This window comes from Prorops nasuta, unplaced genomic scaffold, assembly GCF_024137725.1.
Source record: "Prorops nasuta isolate Cenicafe-Biocafe unplaced genomic scaffold, Cenicafe_Pnas_1.2 PNAS00005, whole genome shotgun sequence".
In the NCBI taxonomy this organism is placed as follows: Eukaryota; Metazoa; Arthropoda; class Insecta; order Hymenoptera; family Bethylidae; genus Prorops; species Prorops nasuta.
In genome coordinates, this window is record NW_027116802.1 from 10,560,304 (window position 1) to 10,586,943 (window position 26,640).

The 26,640-nt window shown below is 32.2% G+C and overlaps 4 protein-coding genes across 11 annotated transcripts in view; 2 read left to right on the plus strand and 2 right to left on the minus strand.

Annotated features, from left to right (window-relative positions):
* Positions 1–264: 264 nt before the first annotated feature.
* Positions 265–4,147, plus strand: Sas-4 (spindle assembly abnormal 4). The gene is made up of 3 exons (XM_066727160.1): positions 265–3,432; positions 3,499–3,694; positions 3,786–4,147. The coding sequence occupies exons 1-3, from the start codon at positions 599–601 to the stop codon at positions 3,915–3,917; spliced, it is 3,162 nt and encodes a 1,053-aa protein (XP_066583257.1). The 5' UTR covers positions 265–598; the 3' UTR covers positions 3,918–4,147.
* Positions 4,148–4,231: 84 nt separating this feature from the next.
* Set1 (SET domain containing 1) lies at positions 4,232–11,103 on the minus strand. 3 transcript variants are annotated; one of them, XM_066727159.1, is made up of 10 exons: positions 10,950–11,103; positions 8,833–10,609; positions 8,491–8,763; positions 8,095–8,415; positions 7,765–8,019; positions 5,994–6,553; positions 5,276–5,918; positions 4,971–5,183; positions 4,619–4,876; positions 4,232–4,524 (listed from the first exon to the last, which is right to left on the minus strand). In XM_066727159.1, exons 2-10 carry the CDS (start codon positions 10,570–10,572, stop codon positions 4,351–4,353), a joined length of 4,437 nt encoding a protein of 1,478 aa, XP_066583256.1. In that variant the 5' UTR covers positions 10,573–10,609; positions 10,950–11,103; the 3' UTR covers positions 4,232–4,350. The 3 variants fall into 3 exon arrangements, with proteins under 3 accessions (XP_066583256.1, XP_066583254.1, XP_066583255.1); XM_066727157.1 differs by having other exon boundaries at positions 8,833–10,648; positions 10,950–11,078; XM_066727158.1 differs by lacking the exon at positions 10,950–11,103 and adding an exon at positions 10,770–10,935 and having other exon boundaries at positions 8,833–10,648.
* A 1,392-nt stretch (positions 11,104–12,495) lies between these two features.
* Mcm2 (DNA replication licensing factor Mcm2) lies at positions 12,496–17,950 on the plus strand. Of its 3 annotated transcripts, none has more exons than XM_066726857.1 (15): positions 12,496–12,716; positions 12,851–13,020; positions 13,190–13,353; positions 13,462–13,544; positions 13,632–13,814; positions 13,906–14,117; positions 14,176–14,368; positions 14,443–14,646; positions 14,975–15,206; positions 15,286–15,551; positions 15,622–15,786; positions 15,880–16,185; positions 16,263–16,445; positions 17,031–17,186; positions 17,767–17,950. In XM_066726857.1, exons 1-15 carry the CDS (start codon positions 12,714–12,716, stop codon positions 17,893–17,895), a joined length of 2,649 nt encoding a protein of 882 aa, XP_066582954.1. In that variant the 5' UTR covers positions 12,496–12,713; the 3' UTR covers positions 17,896–17,950. The 3 variants fall into 3 exon arrangements, with proteins under 3 accessions (XP_066582954.1, XP_066582953.1, XP_066582955.1); XM_066726856.1 differs by having other exon boundaries at positions 12,501–12,716; positions 15,286–15,534; positions 15,620–15,786; XM_066726858.1 differs by lacking the exon at positions 12,496–12,716 and having other exon boundaries at positions 12,893–13,075; positions 15,286–15,534; positions 15,620–15,786.
* A 3,881-nt stretch (positions 17,951–21,831) lies between these two features.
* foxo (forkhead box, sub-group O) overlaps positions 21,832–26,640 on the minus strand; it is a 59,435-nt gene continuing 54,626 nt past the window's right edge. For all 4 annotated transcript variants that reach the window (XM_066726968.1, XM_066726967.1, XM_066726966.1 and 1 more), the window contains exon 9: positions 21,832–22,172. The gene's annotated coding sequence lies outside the window, so the exon portion shown is untranslated. The remainder of the gene's footprint in view (positions 22,173–26,640) is intronic.

Consider the following 26,640-nt stretch of genomic DNA (forward strand, 5'->3'; position numbering starts at 1 on the left):
ACTTTTATATGAAATTTAGGGATAATGCTAGGAATAATATTAGTGTGTTTTCTTCAAATCAGCATTGATTAATTTGAAGTAATAAATTAAGTATGACGTTTTTAATAAATTTGAACTGTGAATACATCAAATATATTTTATCAATATGATATTGTAGAGTTATTGCACACGTATAACATATTATTTTAAAAACAAATTTATATGCGCGCAGTTATAACCTTAGCTTCGTAAAACATTGAATTGTTGTTTATTAAAATGTTCTTCAATGTAATATTTTTGTAACTTTCTGCCTACTGATATTTTAATTTTAACTAAAGACGCTTGTCGCTTACGAACAGAAATTTAAATTTCGGGTCCACTTATATTAAGGGCTAAAGGGGATTCATAAATTTTGTATTTGCTCTAGGCGCGCTAAATCCTTATGACGGCCCTGTTCTACAATCTGCTTTAAGTTTAGAGTTTAGATCGTTTAGGTATACACTTTTATCCTTTCAGAAAACTGACTTTTCCTTGAAAAGAAAAAGTGATAGAAATCTTGAAAATTTTGCTTTAATAGCTTTAAGTTTTTGCTGTTCATGGGTAGTACGTCAACGATACAATGTATACTCCTATCCAAAATAATACAATGTATACCCCTACCCAAAATAATTCATACATGCCTAATATGCCAATATTTATGTCACCCAATGAAATGAAAAGTTGTAACAGAAGTTTGAATTTTGAGCATTTTGAACATTTTAAACATTTTGAAGAGAGTAAAAACATTCAGGCATTAAATGTTATAATGGATGTTGTTAAGCCAAACAGGGATACTATTTCTATTGATGATATTCCAGTGCCTTCTCCAAAAAAAGATTTTCAAACATTACTAGAAGAAAAGATTAAAGACACAGAAGAGCAGCCAAATCCAAAAAATTCATCTAATTTACAAATTAAACCAAAACGTCCATACTTAAAAAAAGGTCACGGTTTGATAAGATTTAGACCAAACAGTATGACAATGCCTATTTTAAGAACTAAAGAAATTCACCAAAAACCTGTGCAACACAGGAAAACTATAACTGCCAAAGAGAAAACTGTTAAGGCTCCGATTAATAGTACAAAATCTCTGTCGAATTGTAAAGTTGCTCAACAACAATTATCTTTAGAAGGTGTTCCACTGCCAAATACAAAAACTAGCAATATAGCTACTAATTGGTCAACTGATTTAAACAGTTCTGACGTTGAAGTAAAAAATAAAAGAGAAATGGAAGAAGTTAGAATATTTGAACTTCTTGAAGAAAAAGCAGAAAACTCTAGTTTTTGCTCAACGTCTAGTGCAGTTGTTGCATTTCTCAAACAATCTACTCCATATAAAGTACAAATGCAAAAACCAGAGGGTATAATTAATAATACAAATAATTTGCAAAATCTGGAAAGCGCTAATCATGAAGAACAATTTAATTGTAGAGAGAAGATAAGACTCGAACAAGACAGTAACAATAAAGTAAGTTATCAACAATCTCAATTATTAGGAGCCTCTTCTAATCAAAATATTACATCTCATTGGGAACCTACACTGGCTAAAGAAAGTAATCCTTCGACTGAAATTGAATATATTCCAAAAGAGTTATTTTTTAATACAAATAAAGTAAATCACCAGTTTGACAGTTGTGAAAATATTGAAAATGACAGTAGTTTACATGTTAGATTTGCAGAATACAATGAGTACAAAACTATTGGATTAACAGATACATCGAGTGTATCTAATGAGTCTTTGGCAAATAATAATTATAAAGATGATAAAGCTTGGAGCGATTATTCATGTTCCCTGGAATCATCAGACGAAGATGTAATATCCTGTAAAACGAAATGCAGCAACACTATTGCAGTAAATAAAGATAGAATTATACAAAATTCTGTTATCAATAGAAATAATGAAATGATTGACGAATCTTTTGATGAAACAGAATTTTCTAATGATGATAGTGAATATGAAGTGGCAAATGTTATATTAAACGAGATAGATGATGATTATGAATCAAACTGTGGTGACAAAGATAATTTGATTGACATAAAAACAGGTACTTTCACCAGTCCCGATGAAGACAGTAATACTCAGGAAGAGTTTTCAAGAAGTGATGAAGATATGGAAAGATCAACAGTTTTTAAGTCAGAGCTTTTGAAAAGTCGATTACAAGAGTTAGAAAATGAAATTGATATATTTAGGAAAGAAAATATTACTCTAGCACAACAACGAAAGAAAATGCAAGAGGATTTTAATAAAATATATGGTGAATTGAGGGAAAAAGAGAAGGCATTCGAGGAAGAGAAAATAAAAACTAAGGAGAAGTTGCAGGAAGAAAAGAAAAAACTTATTCGGGAAAAAATTGCATTAGACAACAGAATACGTGGTGCTCAAGAAAGAAGTCAGCAACTTAAGCAGGAAAAAATGGATGTGAAAAGTTTGAGAGAAGAGCTTGATAGTTTAAGGAAGGAATTTCATGAAAAGGAAAGACAATGGAATTCTGCTCACTCTAGGCAGAAAAGTCAAATAAGAATATTAAGAACAGAAAATACTAAATTGAAGCAGGAAATAGAGCAATTACAAAATTCAAAGAAAGCTAGTACAAAATATTCTAGACGTAGTGGACAAACTAACACAAAAGCTATTCATCATATTAATAAAAAATTGGAGGAATATAATAAGGCATCTAAAAAGGATTCTTTATCAGAAGATGATGAAGATAAATTGGTCAAGCCAATGATGGAAACCATAGGGAAATTAGATTCTTTAAATGTTAATGAAAGACTGTCTGAAGATGAACAAAGTAAAAATGATTTTAAAACTAGCTATGATCCAGAAAAACTAAGATTAGGGATAGAAAGTATTAAGAAGAAAAGAAATTTATATAAGAATTTGATAGAAGATGCTACAGCAGGTTTGGTTCATCCTAAGGAATTGTTTCCAAAAACTGAAAATTTGAATAAGAGTGGTTTACAGGAGAAAGATCAGGATGAAATGAATTTGGAAAATAATCATTTAGGATTAATATCAAAAAATCTGAATGCTTTAAAAGATTCTCAAAGAACTAATAGCAGCACAGAAAATTGTGATCAATTTGTTAATCACGCTTTTTCCGTCACTTCTAATCACAGTTGTAAGAACAATTTCGAAATGGAAAAAGAAGAAAGAACGAAAAATCTGAGTAAAAAGAAATCTAGCAAAGAGATTATAAGACACGTTCAGCATCCGGATGGACGCCAAGAATTTTGGTATGCTAATGGTAATGTAAAAAAAATGTTTCCCGAGGAAGAAATTACAAAAATGATTTATTACAATGGGGATGTTAAAGAAACTGATAACAATGGGAGAGTTAAATACTTTTATGCATCAACAAGCACTTGGCACACAACATTGCCTGATGGCTCTGAAATCTTAGAATTTCCAGAGTAAGTTCCTAATTAATAATAATAGAGAAATTTTTTACAACACTGGCTTTTTTTGTAATGTTTCAGTGGTCAAGTGGAAAAACGATTGCAGTCTGGCATTGTTGAAATCTCATTTCCTGATGGGTCTGTAAAAATTATTAAGACTAACGGACACGAAAAGTTGTTTATGATCGATGGTACGATCACTGAAAATTTACCTAATGGTGAAAAGGTTCTTGCCCTACCAAATGGTCAGCGAGAAGTGTATACCGCTACTCATAAAGTACTATATTCTCTTTCATTTTTATTAATTAAAACTAATCCAATTAAGTAATCAGATATAATAACATAAAGACATTTTTATCAATTTTTAGAGACGCGAATATCCGGATGGTACGGTAAAGCTGGTTTATCCAGACGGTACCCAAGAAACACGATATTCAAATGGAAGAATCAGATTAAAGGACAAAGATGGCAAACTTTTAATGGATTCGCATCAATCTTAAATTGTAGAATATAGATTTCTTATATTGTAAAAAGAATAAGTATTTTTATATCAAAATTTTATTATTCCAACATTCTTCACTTTTAATAATTGATTATCAGAACGTATTGATGTGTAATATTTAAGCAAGATTTGTGATGTATGTACATGTCAGGTACGCAAAGTCCATTATTCATAAAATCTATAATTTTTATAATCTTGTGTAATAAAGTTTTATACGTTTCTACATTACTTCGCCTGTTCTAAAATTCTCACATATAATAAAAACAATAATAATAATTAGGGAAATAGTTATATAAAAAGAACAAGCGTAAACATAATTTAATATTTTTCATTGCATTTTTAAAAAATGTTTACATGGGAAAGTATTTACAAAAATATGAGCGGGAGATGATAAAGTTGTAGAAGACGAGAAATAGAAAGAGATGAAGAATTTAATTGAGTGTACCACGGCACTGGGGCGCTCCGCAGAGGCAAGGAATTTTATCATCCTCTAAGGGGAATTTATAATCGTATGTTATTTCCTCATTTACTCCTATTGGTTGTTTGCTGTAGATGACGATTTTCTTTTGACTCTCGATAGTTATTACCTTTGCGTAGCAATTTGGCTAAAAGAATGATTTATTTGATCATTTTTACAAGATTCTATAAGCTGAAAATGAAAAAAGTTAAAGAAACTTCAGTTACTAAAAACAAACTTACGTTACAACTGTGATTAATGAACCGAGCCAAATTTCCGCATTTCGTGGCATCAATAATTGTATCCAAGTCAATACGAAAGAGATAAGAGCTTCCAATTCCAGTAGCTTCGTATTGAGATTCTCTCAGGTCAGCAACGACGGGTCTTATCATTTGACCGACATACTCAATGACCATTTCGTCGGCAGCGATTGGTTCCATAGCAAACAATCCCCAATCGTGAATACCAGATTTGGCAAATTTTAGCTGCTTTTTCCTGAACTGAAAGAAGAAATATAATAACAATATTTAAACATCATAAGTAAAATGCATTTATAAAAATTATTTCATATTGAAATAAACAATAAATGTTAACCTTCAACTGATTAAACTTCAGAAGATCACTATCAGTGTCTATTCCAAAAGCAGTCAGCAAACGTCTTTGATTGCTACGAGCTTCCCTCGATAGAGCTTGCATCTTGCCTGTTAGAGCTTTCTTTGGACCGTTGGTCATACTGTCGCCTCCAGCATAAGGACCGCCGCTTTCTTCAATATCATTGCTACGTTGTATGCTCTGGGCGTAATGGTGCTAATTTAAACAATTACGAGAAAGTTGTTATATTTATATATTAAAAAAATTTACGTATAAAGAAATATAGTTGAAACAATAAAAAATTTTACTTTATGTTTTGCCTTTTCACGGATATCAACTTTATAATATCCTTCAGTTCTGGCACTGCCCGTCGCGTGCAAGCGTAACTCGTCTCTTTTTCTTCTTTTTGCTGGGCTAGGGATATCAGTAGCTGGGTGATCAACCCAGTGAGTGTCATTAAGCCAGTAGCCCTGGCTATCATCCGCCAACAATGCCTCGTAACTTCGCCTTAGATACTCCACGTCCTCGGCATCTATTCCTCGTGTTAAGAATTCGTATAAAACTCCCATCTCTGACATCATATCCCTTTCCTTATAAGTTAACACCGGTGGTTCCTGAATATTTTTCGTCGTCGTACTGTAATTGATATCCTTTCTAATATCATTTCTTATGTTTTCTTTTTCTATCTCGTAATTTTGAAGAGAATGCAATTTAGCATATTTTGTAGATTTTTTCTTTTCTACTCTTTCAGCCTTATCTTTAGATTTATCGACCTTTTGAATGACTTTCGGTGGCTTAGTTTTTACCGGACCTGGAGGCCGGATTGGTTCTGGTTCAGGCTGAGTTGGCGGCAATGAGTATGAATGTTCCATAAAAACTTGGGATACTTGGGAACTGGATACACGTGGACTTTGCTGTCCATTCAAACGAAGATCCGCTTCTGCTTGACACCTATACAATTTATTAGTTAATAAGCAATAGAATTGAATTAATCAAATAATAAGAACTCTGAATATGTTTACCCACCTTAATCTTCTAATTTCCAAACTTTCCTCCTCCGAATCAGTAGTAGGTATTTCGCTAAACATTTCGATTTTTTCTGATTCTTTGAGTATTGGCTCGTCATTTATATATTTAGCTGACATTGTCTGCAAAGACCTAATAATGTTAGGCTGCATAGGCCCAGGACTCTTGTGTCTGATAATATTATCTTGGCCAGCCAACGTTATTAACGCCTCTGCAGCTGAACTCTCCATCTTCAAGATGTCATGTTGCAATTCTTCTTTCACTGAAATTTGTTTCGTGTCGTTCTCCTTATCGTTTTCTGCGGGTTCTGTTTCATTAGCAAACACCACGGATTCCTCAAGTTCAGACTTTATTGGAAGCAATAGTTGGTCGATATCGTTTTCTGGTTGTGGAAATTCTGTAGAACTTTCGTGTATCTTAATATCTAATATCGGCGTTTCTCTACCATTTGGAGTTGGACAGTCTAATGATCTCTGTATTGCAAGTTCCATTAATATGTCAGGATTTTCGCTATTGCAAGCCAATGGATGATGATCGGACATCCGGCTATCAGTATCATGCTATAAAAATATTAAATAACGTAAATACTCTTAAATCATATAAACCTATTTTTAAACAGAGTGTAAGCGAAATATACGAACTATTTTTAATGATTCGTAAACAGAGAAAGTACTAATGTAAAATTTATTTGGTAATAACAATTCTAATGTTGTATATGTAACGAGCGTAAATTTTGAATTAAAAATGTAAACATATGAATGTCAGAGAATTATAAATACACAGTAAATCTTACTGACTTATTTTCATTATAAAGAATAGTTCCAAAGTAACCTCTTTTATATGACGTGACTTTTTTAATCTAATCTTCAATTCTTAGAAGAAATTGTCAATATTCAATATTATAATTCGAAGTTTCAGGAGAGCTCAGTTTCTTTTGTTATCCTTGCCTTTCAAGCTATCGTTTTATATGCAACAGCCTACAGAACAGCAAATATATTCTAAGAAATTTTTTTAAGCATTACTTATAAATAATTAATACTGCCACCAAAATTTGTGAAGTTTTTGAAATCCATTATTTTAAATTTTATGTTAGCAATTAAAAACATAACGATGAATCATTATTATTAAATACGACGAACTGTCTAAATAGTTAGAAATACAGTTCCCGCGCGAATGAATTATTTTTAACAACTGACTTAAATTTTTAAGAATCTTTAAACAGTGGTATTATCCACCACCTCTAAATTTTAAATTGTTTCACCATTCAATTTCGTAGAAAATGAATATTGAAAATTATAGAGTTAATTTGCATTACTTATAATTAGGAAATTAAAAGACAGGTTTGATCATTTGAATAAGAGAATGGATTATATCATTTAAATAAAAACTATAAAATTATACCAAAATAAAATGAATTTTTAAAAGAAACAAGAAAATGATTGATCTTTTGATTTAGAAATTATAGTATTTCAGAAAATAAACTTTCATCCATGCATTATATCCTTCTATGTAAAGTAGTATGAAGGATATTGGTATAAAGTATAAAGTGTGCAGACATAACTAAAAGATTCCACTAGAGAATATAACCAACAGATTTTCTACTATTAAGTACACAAAAAAATTTTGACTGGTAGTGTATTACACAAACTACTTTAATTCAGAAAGCAGAGTTGAATATTTGGAGCTGTGTAAGTTGAAATATTTTGTCTTGTTATTAGTCACAGTAATTAAGAGGGTTAAATATATTTTTATCATAAAACGTATCTGTTACCTCATCCTCGAAGTTACGAGAACCTTCTTCATCAGAGCTTTCGCTTGAACTTCCAGAGGATTCACTAATTTCTTCACTGGTGCTTTCTGTTGATGAAGATGAGGAAGAAACACTTGGAAGAGTAGTTTGTCGTTTTATCTTTGGAGCTGTTGTTACATCCAAATCACTGCCACTATCTATTATTTCAGTATCTATGTGATCAGATTGACGACTATCCTCATCTTGTGGCATGGGACTTGGAGCTTTAATTTTACGCTGAAAAGGAATAAGAATGCAATCGCTCTACCTTCATGTTTAAATAATATAAATTTTAGTGACTTTTTTAATTACCCTAAAAGAAGGCATCTTTGGCATGCTTGCCCTTATGCCTAAGCCAAATCCATCGTAGTTGAAGCCCAATGGAGTAGCTTGTTCTAATAAGAGTGATAACCCTTGAGATTTGGTGGTATTTTCTTCTTTTACAACATTATTAGTATTATTTGCTGGCACATCACCACCTTGATTTTGATTTTTTTCAGACTTCTTTTCATCCCACCACACTTCAAACAATTTAAATGCCGTATTCTCTATCATTTTTTTATTAAAATCTTTTTTAAGAATTTGTTTTAACTCATTCACTACTCTGTTTATAACTCCATTAATGGTAGGGCCCTAAACATAATAAGCAAAGTATTCTTTTAATTAAATAAAATCTTTATAAAGCACAGTAAAAGAATTGTTTCCCACCTGAGGATTGTCTTTTGCAATAGTATTATTTGCCATTGCTAGACGAGATTGAAAAGATGGATAGTAATTAGTAGCTTGATGATTAACAACAGCTCCAGAAAGTGGTGCAGTTGTGGGTTGATAATGACTTTGTAAGTAAGTTGCTCCATATGGATAAGGATAATGTGAGGGCCGTGGCCAACTATAAACCTCATTTGGTGGATAATGCGTTATATGCCCTGAATAGCCCGACCCTGGATACAATTGTCCTGGTGGTTCAGTTTGAGCTATAACCTGATGAAACATTTTTTAAATAAAACAGGATATTACAATTATCATTATAAATTTGACATCAAGATTAACCTCTTCAATTTTTTCATCTCCTGAACTCAAAGGGCTCAAAGACATTCTATCATCATCTGGTGGTGGTGGAGGTGGGGATTCTTTTGGAGGTTGTGGTTCATGGTCATCAGGCGCAGGGCTATAACTTCCTAGCAAAGCCTCATCCTCACTTGAACTAATAACACTTCCTAAGTCTTCATCCACAGAAAACTGGTTGATACTGTTTTCACGAACTTTCCAACGTTCCTTATTTCGTAGTACCATTCTTTCAAAACATGATTTATATATTTCTTCAGAAAGAAAAGGACTAGGTGGATCTGAAAGAATTTCATTTTCTGTCATATGCGACTTTTTCTCATCTTCTGAATCACTGCCAAATTGTAGAAATGGAGGTGCCATTCCACCTGCTTTATCTTTTAATAGCATAGCTATCCTAGTGTCTAAATCTAACATTTTACGAGTTTCCACTGGTGAGTCTCTCGAGTTTTTAGGTAAAACTTGATTTTCTTCTTCTTTCTCTTTTATAGCTGTATTATGAATTTTAGCATTAGATGCTTTAGTTACTGGTACAATAGTAGAATTTGAAGTGTCAACATTCGTGCTGTGTGGTGTTGGCCATATTGTAGCTGGAGTATATCCTGCACTTGCAGAATTACTACCCCACCAAGCACTCGAGCTCTGTTGAATCGAAATATTTTGGGGTACATTCTGTGGTATATTAGGTAAATAACTGTTTGGTGGTTGATGATGATAGCTACTGTAATAATAATCATAATTGGTTGCTGGAGTAGAATTTTGAGAGTAAGTACTAGAATAATTTAAATCACTTGGTGTTGTACCATAGCCTAAGTCACTTGTTGTACTACCACTTGGCGTTCGATAATCTCCATATTTATTGTATCTTGAATTTTCTACATATAGATCTCTTGATTTATCTATGCTAGGTACGTTTTTTTTGTTTCCTCTGTAGTCTTCTCTTTCCTCAGGAATTTTTGTTTCAACTGGAGTTATCTTTTCTGGTTCAGGCTCTGGTAATTTTTCCTTTTCAATCTTCTTTTCAATTCTTTTTTCAGTAGTTAAATCTTCATAAATTTTTTTACACTCTTCACCAAATGCATCTAGAAATACTCTTAGCACTTTACCCATTACTGACGTATTATTTAACTTTTCTACACAAGCTTTAGATGCTTTTGTTGATTCAAATACTACTCGGGCAATGCCTAAATGTTTATTAGTGATAGGATGATAATAAATAGTAAGTTCTTCTATAGTACCAAATTTCTGAACCATATCTGTTAAAAAGGTTTTATCAATATTGTCATTTAAATGGCAAAATGTTACTTCTAATGGAGGAGGCTCTCCACAATAATTGGAATCAATTTTAAATCTAGGTACAGGTAAATCTAGCTGCTCCAATCTTGTCCAAATTCTTGTCAACTGTGATCTAGGATCACGTGGTTGAACCTGAGGATATGTTGGATCTCCAGGTACAGCACCATCATATCTATATAATTTTTGAGCTCCCTTTACTAAAAATGGATCTACCAATAGCTTATAATTTCTCAGTTTTTGAGGTGCTGATGTGGAAGATGATTCTTTCTGTGGATGAGCTACATGACCATGACTGTGTTTTGGTGGCGGAATTTTATGAGGTTCAGAATTTTGAGATGTGCTTTGTTGGTTGCCATGGGAATGGCGATGCCGATGAGAGTGAGTATATGAATGCCCATGTCCATGTCCATGTCTCTCCATGCCGTTCATTGCTTCCAAGCATTATCCATTCGTGTGAGCTGCTCTTCTAAACATTCAAATCGCAGTCAATGGTAATGCTCTAAACCTGTGCAAGTTAAAATGAATACTTTGCATAATTTTTTTAAACTTGTATATTAAACACTTCTATCAGTAATAAAATGTATATAAAAAAACTATATTGATGTTTCAAAAAATAGTTTACATACTTCCAACCTTACTTATGCCACAGTTAAAATCAAATCATTTAATACACTTGATAATTCATTAATGTTAATTTGTAATATTAACTTTTAGTCTTATCATTATTATATAAAATTGTTAAAGATGTAATTTGCTTGCTTATATTTTAGTTTGTTATTAAAACATCTTAAAGAAAATACACTTACACGATCTGAGAAATCGGTCGGAGTTCTAGGCCACGTTCGTTTATTAACTGCAAGGTCTGCGCGGTGAAGCAGCCGCAGAGAGTGACAGGCGATACATACATAAAGCCTACGGCACACTATGCTGGATTTTGTGCTAGAATGCTTGCTAGAATTGTAAAGACCAATGAAGATTCAGTTGTGAATTAAATATAATAATCTCATTGGTCCTCACAAATCTAGCAAGCATTCTAGCACGAAATCCAGCATAGAGTGTGCCGTAGGCTTAACATACAGCCCTGTATTCAGAGTAAAATTTTTCACTTGGCAGTCTTAACAGTTGGCACATATGGCATAACTACCTACGGCTGTACGGCGGACGGCGACGTCGGCGTTAGAAAGAAAGATTGTGGGAATTCGGGACCCCCACCGTGACACTCCTTCCCTTTGTTGGTAAGCACAAAGGAATGAAAGTGGGGGTCTCGAATTCCCTCAATTCTTTATCTCTGCTAAAGATGAGCTTTCCATCAATTGCAATTAGCCTAAAATTCTCAAGATCAGACATCATTTTTATGTGTGACCAGAAATATGCCATTTCTGTGTCATCAATCAAAATTTTTAATTCTATAAGAAACGTGACGTAAAGTATATACATATATGCTTTCTTACTCAAAATGCGTCCAAGGTAGTTAAGGCCTATTTAGACAATCACAGAAATGTATAAAAGTTTTCGTACACAGTTATAATATTTTGTAATGTATATGTATGGGTACAAACTCTGTGTATTTATGCTCAACATTTACACAACCTGAGTCTAATAATTTAAAATTTTTAAAAAGATTTACCCATTTCTGTTATCGTCTAAACAGGCCCTAAAAACTGAGTTGCACCGATTTCACAATTTCGTTTCTGAAATTAGAGATGGAGATACGCTATTAGTTGCATTACTTGCATTTGGTAGAAGTATCAGCTCCATAGCTGCTTTTTTATTGAATGCAAATTGCAATATTTGCAACCATTGCATGGTTAAAACACCTTGAACGTCAATCTTTCGGGAGTAAAATCGATGCAGGCATTAAGCAAGTGTATACATACATACATACAACAATCCAATATTATCCAATAAAATATGACAACTATGTCGAGCGAATTTTATGATAAATCTCATTATTACCATTAGTTAAAATTAAAATATTTAAAAGGAATAAGTAATGGATAGTATGTATGTTACATACATATACATATACCTACAAATTTGATTTAAAGTTGAACAAAAAAGTATTACTTTAATGTTAATATTGTTTCTTTCTTTGCTATTATATAAAACGATTATTATTGAATAATTCTGAAAAGCATGAAATATTTCTACTAATTATTTTATTCTAAATTGAATAACTACGACAAATTACAAAAATAAATGAACTGTCTGGTCTGTCTAGAATTTGATTGGTTCTTAATTGTGTGTTCCCCATGGACAATTTGGTAATTGTGTACCGTGTGGTGGGTGTGGTGACAGTCAGTGACACGTCTGACACAACTGGACACAATACGGATTATACATACATATGAACGAGCTTAATGTATTTGTAAAATTATTAAAGTTACGCTGCAGAAGCCAGCTGAAGCGCCTGAAGCCTGAAGTCTGAACGCAGACTCGGCACTTGGCTTCACACTGCTCGGCGCCTGGCTGGACTACGCAGTACGCACTGTCGGCCTTTATTCCCGCCAATTTCTTGTTTATAAATCGTAATTTGCTTTCAATTTGGTTGGCATTATTTAAGTTACAGAATGGTATATTTATTAATTTATATTCATCTTGTATTTTAGTATAAACTCTAAGAATATATTTATTTAAAGCTTAATATTAAATTATTGCTGCTTGTAACATAATAATATTTTCTTGTTTATGATCTGAATATTTTTAGAGTGCTAATAGTTCTCCTGAGAATTATGATAGGAGAGCTGATGCAATGACATCCCCTGCTCCTGATATTGATGATCCTTTTGAAGATGAAAATGACATACTCAATGCAGCCTCAGAAAATAATGTTGAAGAGGAGGATGGAGAAGAATTATTTGGTGAAAATATGGAAGCGTATGAATCATGGTTGCATTTATTAAAAATATACCTGCAGTAGTTCCTGTTTTCAGTATGCAAAATCTTGCATTTACATTTGTTTCTTCTTTTTACTTTTAAATAAATCTAATTTTAATCATTACTTTTTATCATAAATATTAACAGATTATATATTTTTAACAATTAGAGATTATCGACCAATGTCAGCCTTGGATAGATATGATCCCAATTTATTGGACGATGATGAGTATTCAGAGATGTCTCAAGGAGAACGTATTGCTGCTGAAGCAGAAATGCATAGGAGAGATAGGGCTTCAGGATTAATTCGAGATGATGCAAAACTTTTTTATGGTAAAATATCTATTATGATTAAATGGTCAATAAAAATATTAGATGTTAATTGGTAAACTCAAATATTTATTAAGTACAGGTATTTAATATTTCCATTTAAAATTCTAGATGAAAGTGATGAAGAAGAAACTCACAGGCGAAAACGGCGTATGGCAGAAAAATCAGCAACTGGTGACATTGACGAAATAGAGGTATTTTCAAAAACTATACTATTCAAATGATTTTGTTACAATAAACTAGACAATAGATTTTAATTAGACAGATGGTAATATTTTTAGATGATAGAATCTATTGAAAACTTGGAAGATACCAAAGGTTATTCAATTAAAGAATGGGTACAAATGTTAGGCCCAAAAACTGAAATTTCTAATCGTTTTAAAAGTTTTTTACGTACTCATACTAATTTGAAAGGACAATATATGTACAAGGAGCGTATTCGACATATGTGTGAAAGTAATCAGGTAAATTTGTACCAGATCAATTTATTTCTTTGAATAAGAGAATATTACACTTTATATTTAAAAGATTTAATTAAATTTAAATATCTTGCAGGCAAGTTTTGTTGTAGAATTTCCTATTCTTGCAAGTAAAGAACATGTTTTGGCTTATTTTTTACCAGAGGCACCATTTCAAATATTAGAAATATTTGATGAGGTTGCTAAAGAGTTAGTTTTAACTATTTTTCCTAGTTATGAGCGAGTTACAACAGAAATTCATGTAAGGATATCTGAATTGCCCTTAATAGAAGAGCTGCGAGTTTTTAGGTAATATTGTTTGTTTTTCAATTTTACTTTAAGATTAAATGTTTTCATTAAATTATAGGAAACTACATTTAAATCAATTGGTACGCACACTTGGAGTAGTTACTGCCACCACTGGTGTATTACCTCAGTTATCTGTTGTAAAGTATGATTGTACAAAATGTGGATATGTCCTTGGTCCTTTTGTTCAATCTCAAAATACAGAAGTTACACCAGGTTCTTGTCCTGAATGTCAGAGTACAGGGCCATTTGTGGTATAGTAACTTTTTTAAGAAAGTCCTTGTGATATTCTTTTTAATAATGCTGGTGCAAATCTTAAATTTTTTAGATCAACATGGAACAAACTATATACAGGAATTATCAAAAAATAACAATACAAGAATCTCCAGGTAGAATTCCAGCAGGTAGAGTCCCTCGTAGTAAAGATTGCATTTTACTATCGGATCTCTGCGATCGATGTAAACCTGGGGACGAAATAGATGTCACTGCCATTTATACAAATAATTATGATGGTTCTTTAAATACAGAACAAGTGAGTATTTTTATCACTAATAAAATATAGATTCAAAACTAATCAATTAAATTAAACTTGCTTCTTTTTATTGTTGGAATTGATATATGTACACTTTGCATAGAAATATTTACATACAACCTTAGTAATTTGCAATTAAGTGAAAGTGATAAGATAGATGTATTTAAGAAGACTAGAAAAAATAATTAGCTAATTAAACATATCAGCAGTTAACTAGTAAGATGGAATTTATTTTATTACTTTCATAAATACCAAAATTTTTGTGATGGATATAAATTTTTCTTTGCTAAACTATGAAACATTTATATTACAACATATTTTATATTAGGGATTTCCAGTATTTTCAACAGTCCTTTTAGCAAATTACTTGTATGTGAAGGACTCTAAAGAAATAGTTGATTCATTAACAGAAGAAGATGTATCAAGTATTATAGCTTTAAGCAAAGATCATCGTATTGTTGATCGTATTGTTGCTAGTATAGCACCCTCAATATATGGACATGAATATATTAAAAGGGCTTTAGCATTAGCCATATTTGGCGGTGAAGCAAAAAATCCAGGTACTTTATTCAGTATAATTTTAAATCATTCGTTTTTTTTATTTTAAATATTTCTATAAAATCTAATATCTGAATTTAGGCAACAAACATAAAGTACGTGGAGACATTAATGTTTTAATATGCGGAGATCCAGGAACTGCTAAATCACAATTTTTAAAATATATTGAAAAAATAGCCCCAAGAGCTGTATTTACTACAGGACAAGGTGCATCTGCTGTTGGCTTAACTGCATATGTTCGAAGATCACCAACCACGCGTGAATGGACATTAGAAGCGGGCGCTTTAGTATTAGCGGATCAAGGTGTATGCCTTATTGACGAATTTGATAAGGAATGTATTATATTTGTAGTTTTGCATCATTCTAAATATTTCTCACATCATTTTCAAATCTTAATAATATTTGATTATTTTATAGATGAATGATCAAGATAGAACATCTATACACGAAGCCATGGAACAACAAAGCATTTCCATTTCAAAGGCTGGCATTGTAACGTCTCTTCATGCACGATGCTCCGTCATAGCAGCATCAAATCCTATTGGAGGTAGATACGACGCTAGTATGACTTTCTCCGAAAACGTAAGCCGTAGATTATTCACCGTATAAAAGAATTGTTTGCATTATGAAAATTGAAAGTATCATAAATTAATGTCTATTTACATATACATTCAGGTGGATTTATCTGAGCCAATTCTATCACGCTTTGATATTTTGTGCATTGTTAAAGATGAAATCGATCCTATGCAAGATCGTCATTTAGCTAAGTTTGTTGTAAATTCTCATATTAAGCACCATCCTCTTAATTCTGAAAATTTAATGTCTTCCGAAGCAAATCTTTCTACAGACAAATTAGCTATTCCACAGGAGCTTCTAAAGAAGTATATAGTTTATGCTAAACAGAATGTTCATCCCACCATAAATAATATCGACCAAGACAAAGTTGCTAAATTGTATAGTCAATTGAGGCAAGAAAGTTTAGTAAGTTGAAATGTGCAAAAGTATTTCACTATAATCTAAATTTAATTATATTAATACGTTTAAATAATTCTGTACAGGCAACTGGCAGTCTGCCGATAACTGTGCGTCATATTGAGAGTATGATTCGTATGTCAGAAGCTAGTGCAAAAATGCATTTACGTGATCATGTTCAGGAAGATGACATAAATTTTGCTATTCAAATGACTCTTGATAGCTTTGTTGATACTCAAAAATATTCAGTAATGAAAAGTATGAGACAGGTATGTTCTTTAATTCTATACAGGTGCTACATTTTAATGTAAACTCAACAACGACAATTTTATATACAGACTTTCCACGTTAACTTACCGAGTCCCCGGACTCGACTATTTTTAAGTTTCTTGACATTATTTTACTTTTTAGAACTTATTGAAAGAGCCTATTATGTAAATTTTTAGAGCTTTTTATTAATTCCTTGAAGAAAATCAGAATTTTTAACGTTTCCGAGTTTTCAAATGCTTATAATTTTTTAAAAGTATTTCAACTATTGTAACGTTTTTCCTTTCGTTTTAAAATGAAGTTTCTTATAAAAAAAAAAAAAAAAAAATGGAACAAAAGTTAATTTGTTGTTTTTATGTTTTTTGTCGAATCTAAGTAAAGTAAAAGCTTATGTTTTTAAAATCAACACAAATTTTCATTTTTCGTATAAAATTTAAAAAAAATAGTACAATTCAAATACAAAGCTTTTAAGCTTACCACGATCTATATATTTTTATTTATTTGGAGTGTCGTTTTTTAGAGGGATTAATAAGAGCAAAAAAATACACATGTTTATCATTTAATTGTATCTATTTTAAATGTTGCAGACATTCCAAAAATACCTAGCATATAAAAAGGATCACAGTGAATTGTTGTATTATATTCTTCGTCAATTAACTTTAGATACTTTAGCATTTCAAAAAGCTTTACATGGTAATAATATTGCAACAATCGAGATATCTGAAAAGGATCTTTTAGATCGGGTAAATATATTTGATTGAAAATTAACCTTTTTATTGGCAGCAAAAGAAGCATTTATTTATAATAAAATTTTTTAAATCTTATTCAAAAGATGCAAATTTTTTAAAAAATTAAAAATTTCGTTTCAGTTTTAAATAGCAAGATCTGATTTGTAAAATTCTAGTTTTAGATAAAAATAAATTAATGTTATTGTGAATTTAAGATAATTTATAATATATATAAATAATTTTAAAATGGGATTTAAAATTATTTTAATTCGTAATTATATAAATTTGCTTCAATGTCAATTGAAAACTTCAGTGAAAGAGAGGGTGTCAACTTACATTTTTAATATTTTGAGTAAATTGATATCAATAGTTTCGCGAAACATGTGCAGCACATATACGGTATAATATGTTTAGCATACAAAAATTTGTGGGACATAGTGAATATAAAGGATTTCTTTAAAGTAAAGATTAGATCTGTATTATATGCAGTTCTAAAATCATTTATTACATAATTTTTTCAAAAATGTGAATTAATACTTTCTTTTACTGTTGTCTTTAATTATTAAAAGTATAATATATTTTTTTTTGTTTTTAGGCCAAAAGAATTGATATACATAATCTGCATCCATTTTATGAGAGTGACATATTTAAGAAAAATAGTTTTGTATACGAACCTAAAAGAAGAGTAATCATTCAAACATTACTAGAAAATATTGATGACTAGTAAAAAGTTGTGTAAGGTTTGTTTATGCGTTAAAAATAAATTACTGCACATCTAACATGGACTTATATCAACATTCTTAATGTATTTTAAATATCTGATAATAACTTTTTTTACGATTATAAAGATAAATTAATTTTATTGTATATTAGGCTTTACGATCTTATTTAAAATAAAGTATTGAAATAAAGAAAAGTTAAAAAGTTTTGTATAAAAATATTTCATGAATAATAACCTAATTATACAAATTTTATGGTATTACCTTTTGTATTAAATAGTATATAATGAATATAGTTTAATAATTTAACTAATAGTATTTGGATCATTCATTGGCAAATTGCTATAGTCTTTTTCCATAGAGTATGTTTAACTAATTAGTTCTCATGACTATACATATAACAGTGTGTAAACCCAAAACTGTGATGGTTTAAAATTTTAAACTATGTGGATTGACTGTTCTTTTTCGGTTTCTATAAATGATATTTAAGTTGGATATTTTTGAAGGGACTGGAGAAAGTAAAGTATTTTGTGATTTTAATATATAAGAAGCATCCGAAAAGTCCATTAAACGGTTCCATATTTTAAAAACTATGGTATATAGGATAATGCGTTCGCGTGTACAAATTGAGAAACGTGTTAGTAAGCGTCTCTTGTCCAAATCATCAAAGTAAAGCAGTTGCAAGGGGCGATCAATCTAACGAAGTCAATGTTAGAACTCATGTTATCGCAAAATAAAGTCAAGCGTTAACACGAAGGTAATCATTTTGCAAAACTCCTTTTATTTTTAAAATGTGATGCTAGCAGACTTCTTTTTACTTTCATGACTTAAATTATCCCCGAATTTTTAACTCTGCTCCATTTTATGCTCTATTTGCAATGACACGAGAGCTTTCATTTTGATTCCTTTAGATTGATCGTAGTATGTAACTTTGCTTCACTTTAATGATTTACATGATAAAGGGGCTTCTTGATATGTTTCTATTTATATACGCGTGCACATCATCCCAATCACCATCTTTTTTGAAACATGGAACCACTCAGCAATTTTTTCAGATTTACCTCTTGTATAGTAATAGAAACATTATTGATCTATCTCCTCCTCCCCCGTACTTACTATTTAAATTCTAATTAGTAATTGTTATGGATGAACAAATTAAAATCATATTTGCAAAAGTTATAGGTAGATTTTCTTTTAAATTAATTCATGTATAATTGGTTTTTTCACCTATTAATAAAAGCCCGGTAAAATTTGAAATTGAGCGCGTTTAGCTGATACTCTACGGTCTCAGCCCCGATAAGTTAAATATATATGTATGTAAGACTAGTTGATCAATTTATATTGACAAATTATAAATGTATTTTGCTTGGCGACTAATATCACCATCGACTGAATACACCTACTAAATAAAATATAAACAGATACAGGCGGTGTTGCAGAATTAAGTATACCTACTGCAAGTACTGTAATTCCTGTAAGATATATTATATAAAATATAGAAATTTCAACGATTACACTACCAAAAATGAAGAGATAGATTACTGACAGTGGATCGAACGTACCACTTTTAGGGTCGTGAACAGATACTAACGGTTATCAGATAACTTTGGAAAACATGAACTCTACACTCTGTTGCCGTTTGTCTTTTTTTTATCGCTTATGTGATTCAGCTTAGGAATCATTTCTTAGATTCGATTTTTATCTTTGAAAAAAAATGATTTCTAAATTTATTTTAAAATTTCAAATGCATCAAACTGTTGAGGTCCATAAATTTAATGTAAAATATTATTCTTCCAAATTCATTATATAATCACACTTCTGTGTTTTATCTTCAATTATACAATAAGTTTTAAATGTAAACTTTTAAATTCCGACGCGCTTTTCCGTAGTCTTACAACTATGTATTGCAATATTCCGAAATCTCTTGATTTTATCTATCTACCATTTTTTATTATCGAGCATTTTTAAGATATTTCAGTTATGTGAATATAATGTAACTTAAAGTAATAAAGTGGAGAAAGTTTTTAAATCTGGATAATTAACACAGAAAATTGAGTCGCTTTTGCTAGCGAAAACGATCATATGATAGCAATCTAATAAAGCACCTATAGAGTACCAGTTTCTAATATCAGCCTTTATTACAATGTCAAAAGAATTATCTGTAATAAATAAGGATTTTTTAAATATAGAGTAAGAAAACAGCTTATTTTAAGACTTACATTTGTAACTTCTTTATTTTTACAGTGAGTGAAATAAATTTTTTATTTTTTCTGAAACATTCTTTATAATGTACTAGGTCATCCAAAAAGTTCATGCCAATATTAATGGACAGTAGAAGAGCCTGGTTAAATCAAATTTTTTTTTTAATAAGCTCTTTATGAAACAATATGTTTCGAACATATTCTTACAGGTGATATATTTCAACGTATTAAAAGAAAAATATTTATAAAAAAATTGACTGTGTTAGTACTTTGTCCCTGGTAAAAAGGAGGATAACATTAAATTAAAATCGGCACAAACTTTCCAGGGGACCAAATGTTTATTTGAGCCATTTATTTTGAAAGTAGAATAAGTCACTTTCTGCTTTGATCGACATTTTTAAGGTTTCGGGTTTTATTATTCAAACATATTAATGCCAGTGTTTACTACTTAGGATACCAACATTTTTCCGTTGAAATAATTTCGTATAGTCATTAAAAATTCACAATTTTCAACTACAGCAAATGACTTATACCGCTTAAAAAAAAAACGGTTCATTTATTGGAGTACATACATTTATGTACTCGCAGACACTCTCAAATGCAAGCACATACCCGCACTTTTTGTATTACACTATCAAACTTACCCATAATTGCACAAAAAATCTTCAGTAGATACTAGTAATATACGGAGAATATCTGGGTATATTTAATATCTACTAGATTCTTAGTATCTACGGAGAAGATTTATGCTATTTGGGACTGTTCTTTTGAATATTATATATTTTTATTTATAACGCTCATAATATTTTCCATTATATTTACTTTTTATTTAACATTTACGTACGTATATATATATTTATATGTAATTTATTTTACATAAAGATAACGTGCATCACGTGTATATATATTTACTATATATATATATATCTCAATTATTCGATTATTTATAACTTGCACTGTGAGGAGGTTACATTTACAGATGACAGAGATCGTTGAACCTGTGCTGAAAAATTGACAAACCCCAATCTTCGTCATCGCATTCCTCGCTCTCTTTCTTATTTTTTCGTAAATTCTGTTTCCGACTTCTTAGAAATTAATTTGCATTCATTTTTTATAGATCGGTAGCACCCAGTTAAGGGATACAGGTACATTTAAGGAACGCTGTCTATTATCAGATGTTACATTAAGCTTAGTTATAAAGTTACTTCAATCACATCGGTATGAATCTAACGAATAATAGAGAATAGAAGATACGTGCACATGAAACGTTATTTCATAAAGTAGCAGTTCAATCTTAGTGATCGTTATGAGGTAGAAAATAAAGGAAATATTTATATAATATATAGACTCTTAAATGATATGATCTTAATTTAATGGCATCGTTCTATCGCTGCAGCTTATGTCTATAATTTATGCGGTTTGAAATAAGAACAAGCTTTTGTAAAATATTTTAATTTGCTACCATTTATAACGAATTAATCTTTGAGATGCTGTTGGTAAAATTAAGAATTATTTGCAATCTATATAGCTAACACTTTAATTCAATACTCAAAATTCTATAACAAATACAATCGTTTAATTGACAGATAAGAAGTGTACCTGCATAAACAATTTCTCTTGCTTTACGTAGATTCGAGCTTATGCATCAAGAGTTTGGTAAAGGCATAATTACGAACAGGAATGAAATACAATCAAAATTATAATAAACGAGGGCACAAGGCTTTGGTCAAATTTTGTAAAGTGTGCCAATTAGTGAGGAAAAGAGAGTGAGAGAGAGAGAGGAGATAGATAGAAAGAGAGGGGGGAGGGGAAAATGCTTTATAAAAGAAGAAGAAAAATGTGGTATTGTCCAATAAAGCTGCTGATTTTAGCGATGGATAGTCATCACTTGTAGAATTCTAACAAATGACAGTGCAGTCAATCAATTTTTCAGCATCTTACGTTACACTTTGATTACACGCGATTGCACTAGCGCAGACTGGTGGCATCCTTCAAATATATAAAGCGTTCTTGTCTCATATCACTATGCCTAAATCTTATCACAAATCGCCGTGACCTTTCATCCTCGGCACCCCAAACATCTGAAACAAATATAAATAAGAACTACTTTAATTTTACTCACTTCAAAATTGCTTTCGATGCTCTAATTAACTTAATTTTATTACTAAAAACTATGAAGTACCTAATTCTTTTGGAAAAACCAATCATGTTTCTGCAGCAAGCCATAATGATACGCAAAAAAAGTAATATTATTTAAAATTTTTTTAGAATTGATTTCAAGGAAAATACTTTTTTATTATTTTTAATCGTGGTTCTTTATGACAAATTCTAAGAGTTTCCTAGCGATTTCTGATCAATAGGAAAGAGTCACTGGAGAGCAGTGCTGAAGGCTGACTGATAGGGGCAGCCTCTAAAACTAAATACGTATACTAATTCTTATAATAATTTTAATTATAAGCTCTGAAAATTAAAAATAGTATATAGAATGATTTTTAAATCATCAATAGAGTTGCGATCGCTGATAGAGAAAAAGAGAGAGAGAGAGAGGTGATATGTAGGTACATTCAGTCTTTTTGACACGGAGAGTTTGGCTGTAGCATCGTCGTCGTTGTTATCATAATCATTTTCTCAACTTGGTTGCTATGATTTACAAGCGTGACGGATGCTGTTATTGCAATAAAGCTTTCATCATGGAATAGGAGAGAAACATAGAAATGTGACTGGGAACCGCATAGCCGTTGGTGTATTGGTAGAAAATTTTGAGAATTGGATCTGTGTGTGTTTGCACGTCGTTACTTTATTTGTGAGAATGAGAACAGGAGGAGACAGGAACGAAAAAAGAATGTAGTCGCATACACACTCAACCGGCAATATTTACCGGCTTTTACCAATCGCGTACTGCCGTAACAGAATTTGTCGGCATACTGCTAACTTCTCTAGCTTTATGAATCAGCCGATCCACTTTGTCCAACGACGACCAATTGCCACTTCACTTGGCTCCGCACCAACATCAACCATTTCACTCATTTTGCAGATCTCTGATCTCTTTTCATATTTTTTTATTCCTTTCTTTCTATCCCCTTTACTCTTTACCGTCGATACGACTCTTTCTTCAAAGTTTATCTTCTAATTTGCCAATTAATAGTCAAAGTCTGTATTGGTTTAATTGCAATCCACATCTGTTTGTCCCTAATATGTCTCTCTCCCTCGTTCACCACAGGTGCTCAGCAAATAAATTTTGTTGCAATTCTGGTTGTAAACAATTTTTGAATACGAGCCTTCAAAAAAAATTGTTTTTCGACTCGGGTAATACGAGGTTAGTGAAAGAAAAATACTCGTAAAAGTTTTTGCACGAATATACAAATTGGGGACAAGCTTTTAAAATATACGTGGCAAGAGCTATCGTGCAAATGCCTTTCAGTAGAAAGCGGCATTTATTTACTCTGAGTGGAAAGTGATTTTTTCTATTTCTAATTTTCACTGGAAAATGGTCGCTTCCTAACTGTCGCCAACAGGGGAAAAATGGCAGGATAAAAATGTTCATGCACGATATCTTACTGATGCATTTTACCAAAGTGGGCAAAAATTCGAGAATAATTGAGTCACGTCGAGTTATGTATCGCTATATATACGCTATATACGCACCAAACGAAAAGCATTTAATTACATTTCGGTAAAAAGGACAAAAAAATACTCACTGTTGGGAGTTAAAATTCGAATTTTTTAGCATCATATTTGTTCGAATTATTTACCTCATCCCCCCCCCCTCTCCCCGATATAATTAATAATTCTCTGATTAAATGCAATTTTTTCTCGCAGTCGTCTCAGTCAATTTTCTTTCGACGCGTATTATGCAGCATGCTTTACGAGGATTTTATCTCTTCTGCTGGATGTGCGCAAGTTGGAGACAGAGCTGAAAATTGAAGGGAATAAGTGTGAATAGGGGTAAGCAAATAGGGAGGAGGAAGAAGGGCGGGGAATGAAAAAATCGTGAGAGCATAGGAGTGAAGTGGCAGAAAAGAAAGAAGTGCACATTGCAGCGTACGATCGAAGTGAAAAGGCTGGAAAAGAATTAAGTGGTGGTTTGCACATGGACGATGAAGCAGCAGCTCGGTGCAATCGTATGTAGTGTAGCTAAGTAAATGTAGTAGTCGAACTGCTGGAGTCGCGGGTGAGTAGTATAAGGATGGCTCGAGGATACTATAGGAGTGCGAGGTAGGAAGTGGGGAAAGATTGGCCACGTGGCGCCGTGGCGCGCCATTCTGGCGCCAAAGTGCCGCACACCGGGAGAGAATACAGCCCTATTTGAGCCCCTATAGCACACAGTCCAGCCAAACCAGATCAGATCAGACTAAACCAAACTTAGCCAAGTCGTCAAACTGGAGCAGATAGATATACAAAGAAATATATAAATAATAGAAATTTTTCTACGCACTTGTGGAAATTCTTTAGAAGAAATTCCAGGCTTCGCGTGTACCACCATCTCATTTCGTATCGAATCGTCTATCGATTTTATGCTGCTGTAATCAAGCAGTGTTGGGTGGAACGGTTCGAGCATCCAAGTTGATAAATCGGTGAATTTTATGATTAAAAAATTGCCCGTTCAAAAATCTAGTTAATTTTCGCTTTTCTGTATGAAACGGAGCATCTATATCATACATCGAGCACAATTTGTTTGAAATTGCTTTTGGAAATGCAGGAGGCGAAGGTATAAGCCATGGAGTGATCGGAGGCGAGATGCAGTATAGGGTGTGATGCAGGGCGAGGGCAGGGTGTGGAATAAGGGCAAAACGACAAAGCATCAGAGCTATATGTATGCTGTAAAGGGGAAAAACGAGCGAGCAAGTATAGCTATCTTCGAAAAGAAGCCATGAGTTTTCGTTTGCCACCAGTTTGCCCGCTTGCCTCTAACCGTCCGCCATCTTTATGGTTACGTCAGCATGTTTCAGATGTCGAGTCTGAAAGTTTTCGCTCGGCGACAAGATATTTCAAGTGGTCGCACGTAAGCTCGGCTACGATCGTCTTGCGTTAAAATATTGAACGGTTTTTCCAGATTCGTCTCTTTACTGTCTTTTCCACTTTTCATGACTTCTTTTAAATACTACCGTGTAATTTAACCAGTCATCGCTTAAATTGACACAATATTTTTTGTCGTTATGCGAAGTGCTTACACATATAGCACTGATCCTTTTTTTTTATGAATAAAAATATTTTAGTAGATGGAAATGACGAAGATAACAAATAATGTAAAAAAGTGATTGAATTTGTTGGCTTACATAATAGGGATAAAAAGAATATTATAAAAAGAAAGTATAATGATATATGCTGGCAATGTAAGAAATGGGATAAGAGATTTGAAAGAATGCTGCCGTTTTCGTCGAGAGAAACTACATTTGTTACTCTTGGCAAATCTACGAGAGTCGTTCTAATAAATCCAATTAAATAATTATCACCCTTTCCCATTAGACGGAGGCTCAGCACACCAACTAGTTAATCAGCCGAGCTTTTCGCTTGAGCAAGATGCTCGTGCGGAGGAGGGGGACATTTCTAAGGTTTATAGCCGGTTTCAGATTAAGAGGGGCAAGAAGCGAAAGTCGGTTCGTCTTTATATAAAACGAGTTGGTAAGTTTAGTGCAGTCAGCAGAGGCTAACTTATAATGCAATTTGTTTAATCGGCGCCAATTACCTTGTTCCTCTGTCTCGCGTGCTCTTAGCCCTTGTCCAAGAAAGAGGAAACTCTCTACCGAGTCTCTTGACCAGTCCATACTTTTTCATTTTTCTTCTCTCCTTTCGCTTTCCTACTTTTTAAAAGATTGCCATGTCTCTGAGATTCCTAATTAAAAGCGATATAATTTAAGAGCTATCTCATAATTAGCTCGATTTTGAGGTCAGTCTAATTTACAGGAACAGACTATAATCAACATGTTACAACTAACGTCCTATTTACCTATAGCGTCACGTAAATTATACTATGTTAATAACAATAATTCAGTAGCAGCTATTTATCAAACGCTTTAAACATAGTTTTAATTATTCAAAACATTTAATCAATTTTCGCAGCTTTGTTAGTGAAAAAATCTATATCGAAGTTAGCAGATATTAGTACCGATAAAGTAAAATATAAAAATGAGGACGATATATCGATTCTCGTTCAAAAAAGTAATACTAATTAAATGAATTGGGAAAATAGCCTGGGAATGTGGATAAAGATATAAGTCATCTATACAATCCATCGGGTCAATTTGGATTAATTTTACCAAAGTCATAAAAAAAAATAGATTACATAAGATTGTACAGTTCTTTAAACGTATAATATACTATAGAAAATTGACAAGAACGGGCTAGGAAGACGACGTCGATGATGAGAAGAGGCTAGGCTGGGGGGGGGGGGAAGACTGGAATCATTAATTATTTCAAAGCCAGTGAACGTGCGATCGAGCAAAGCCTCGCTGCCTCGCATCGGATCATCCTGCTCCAGTGATCCTGAGGCGTCGCTAATCTCCGATCCTTTCGCGACGTACCTACATGCTGCTGCTGCTACCTTCGATA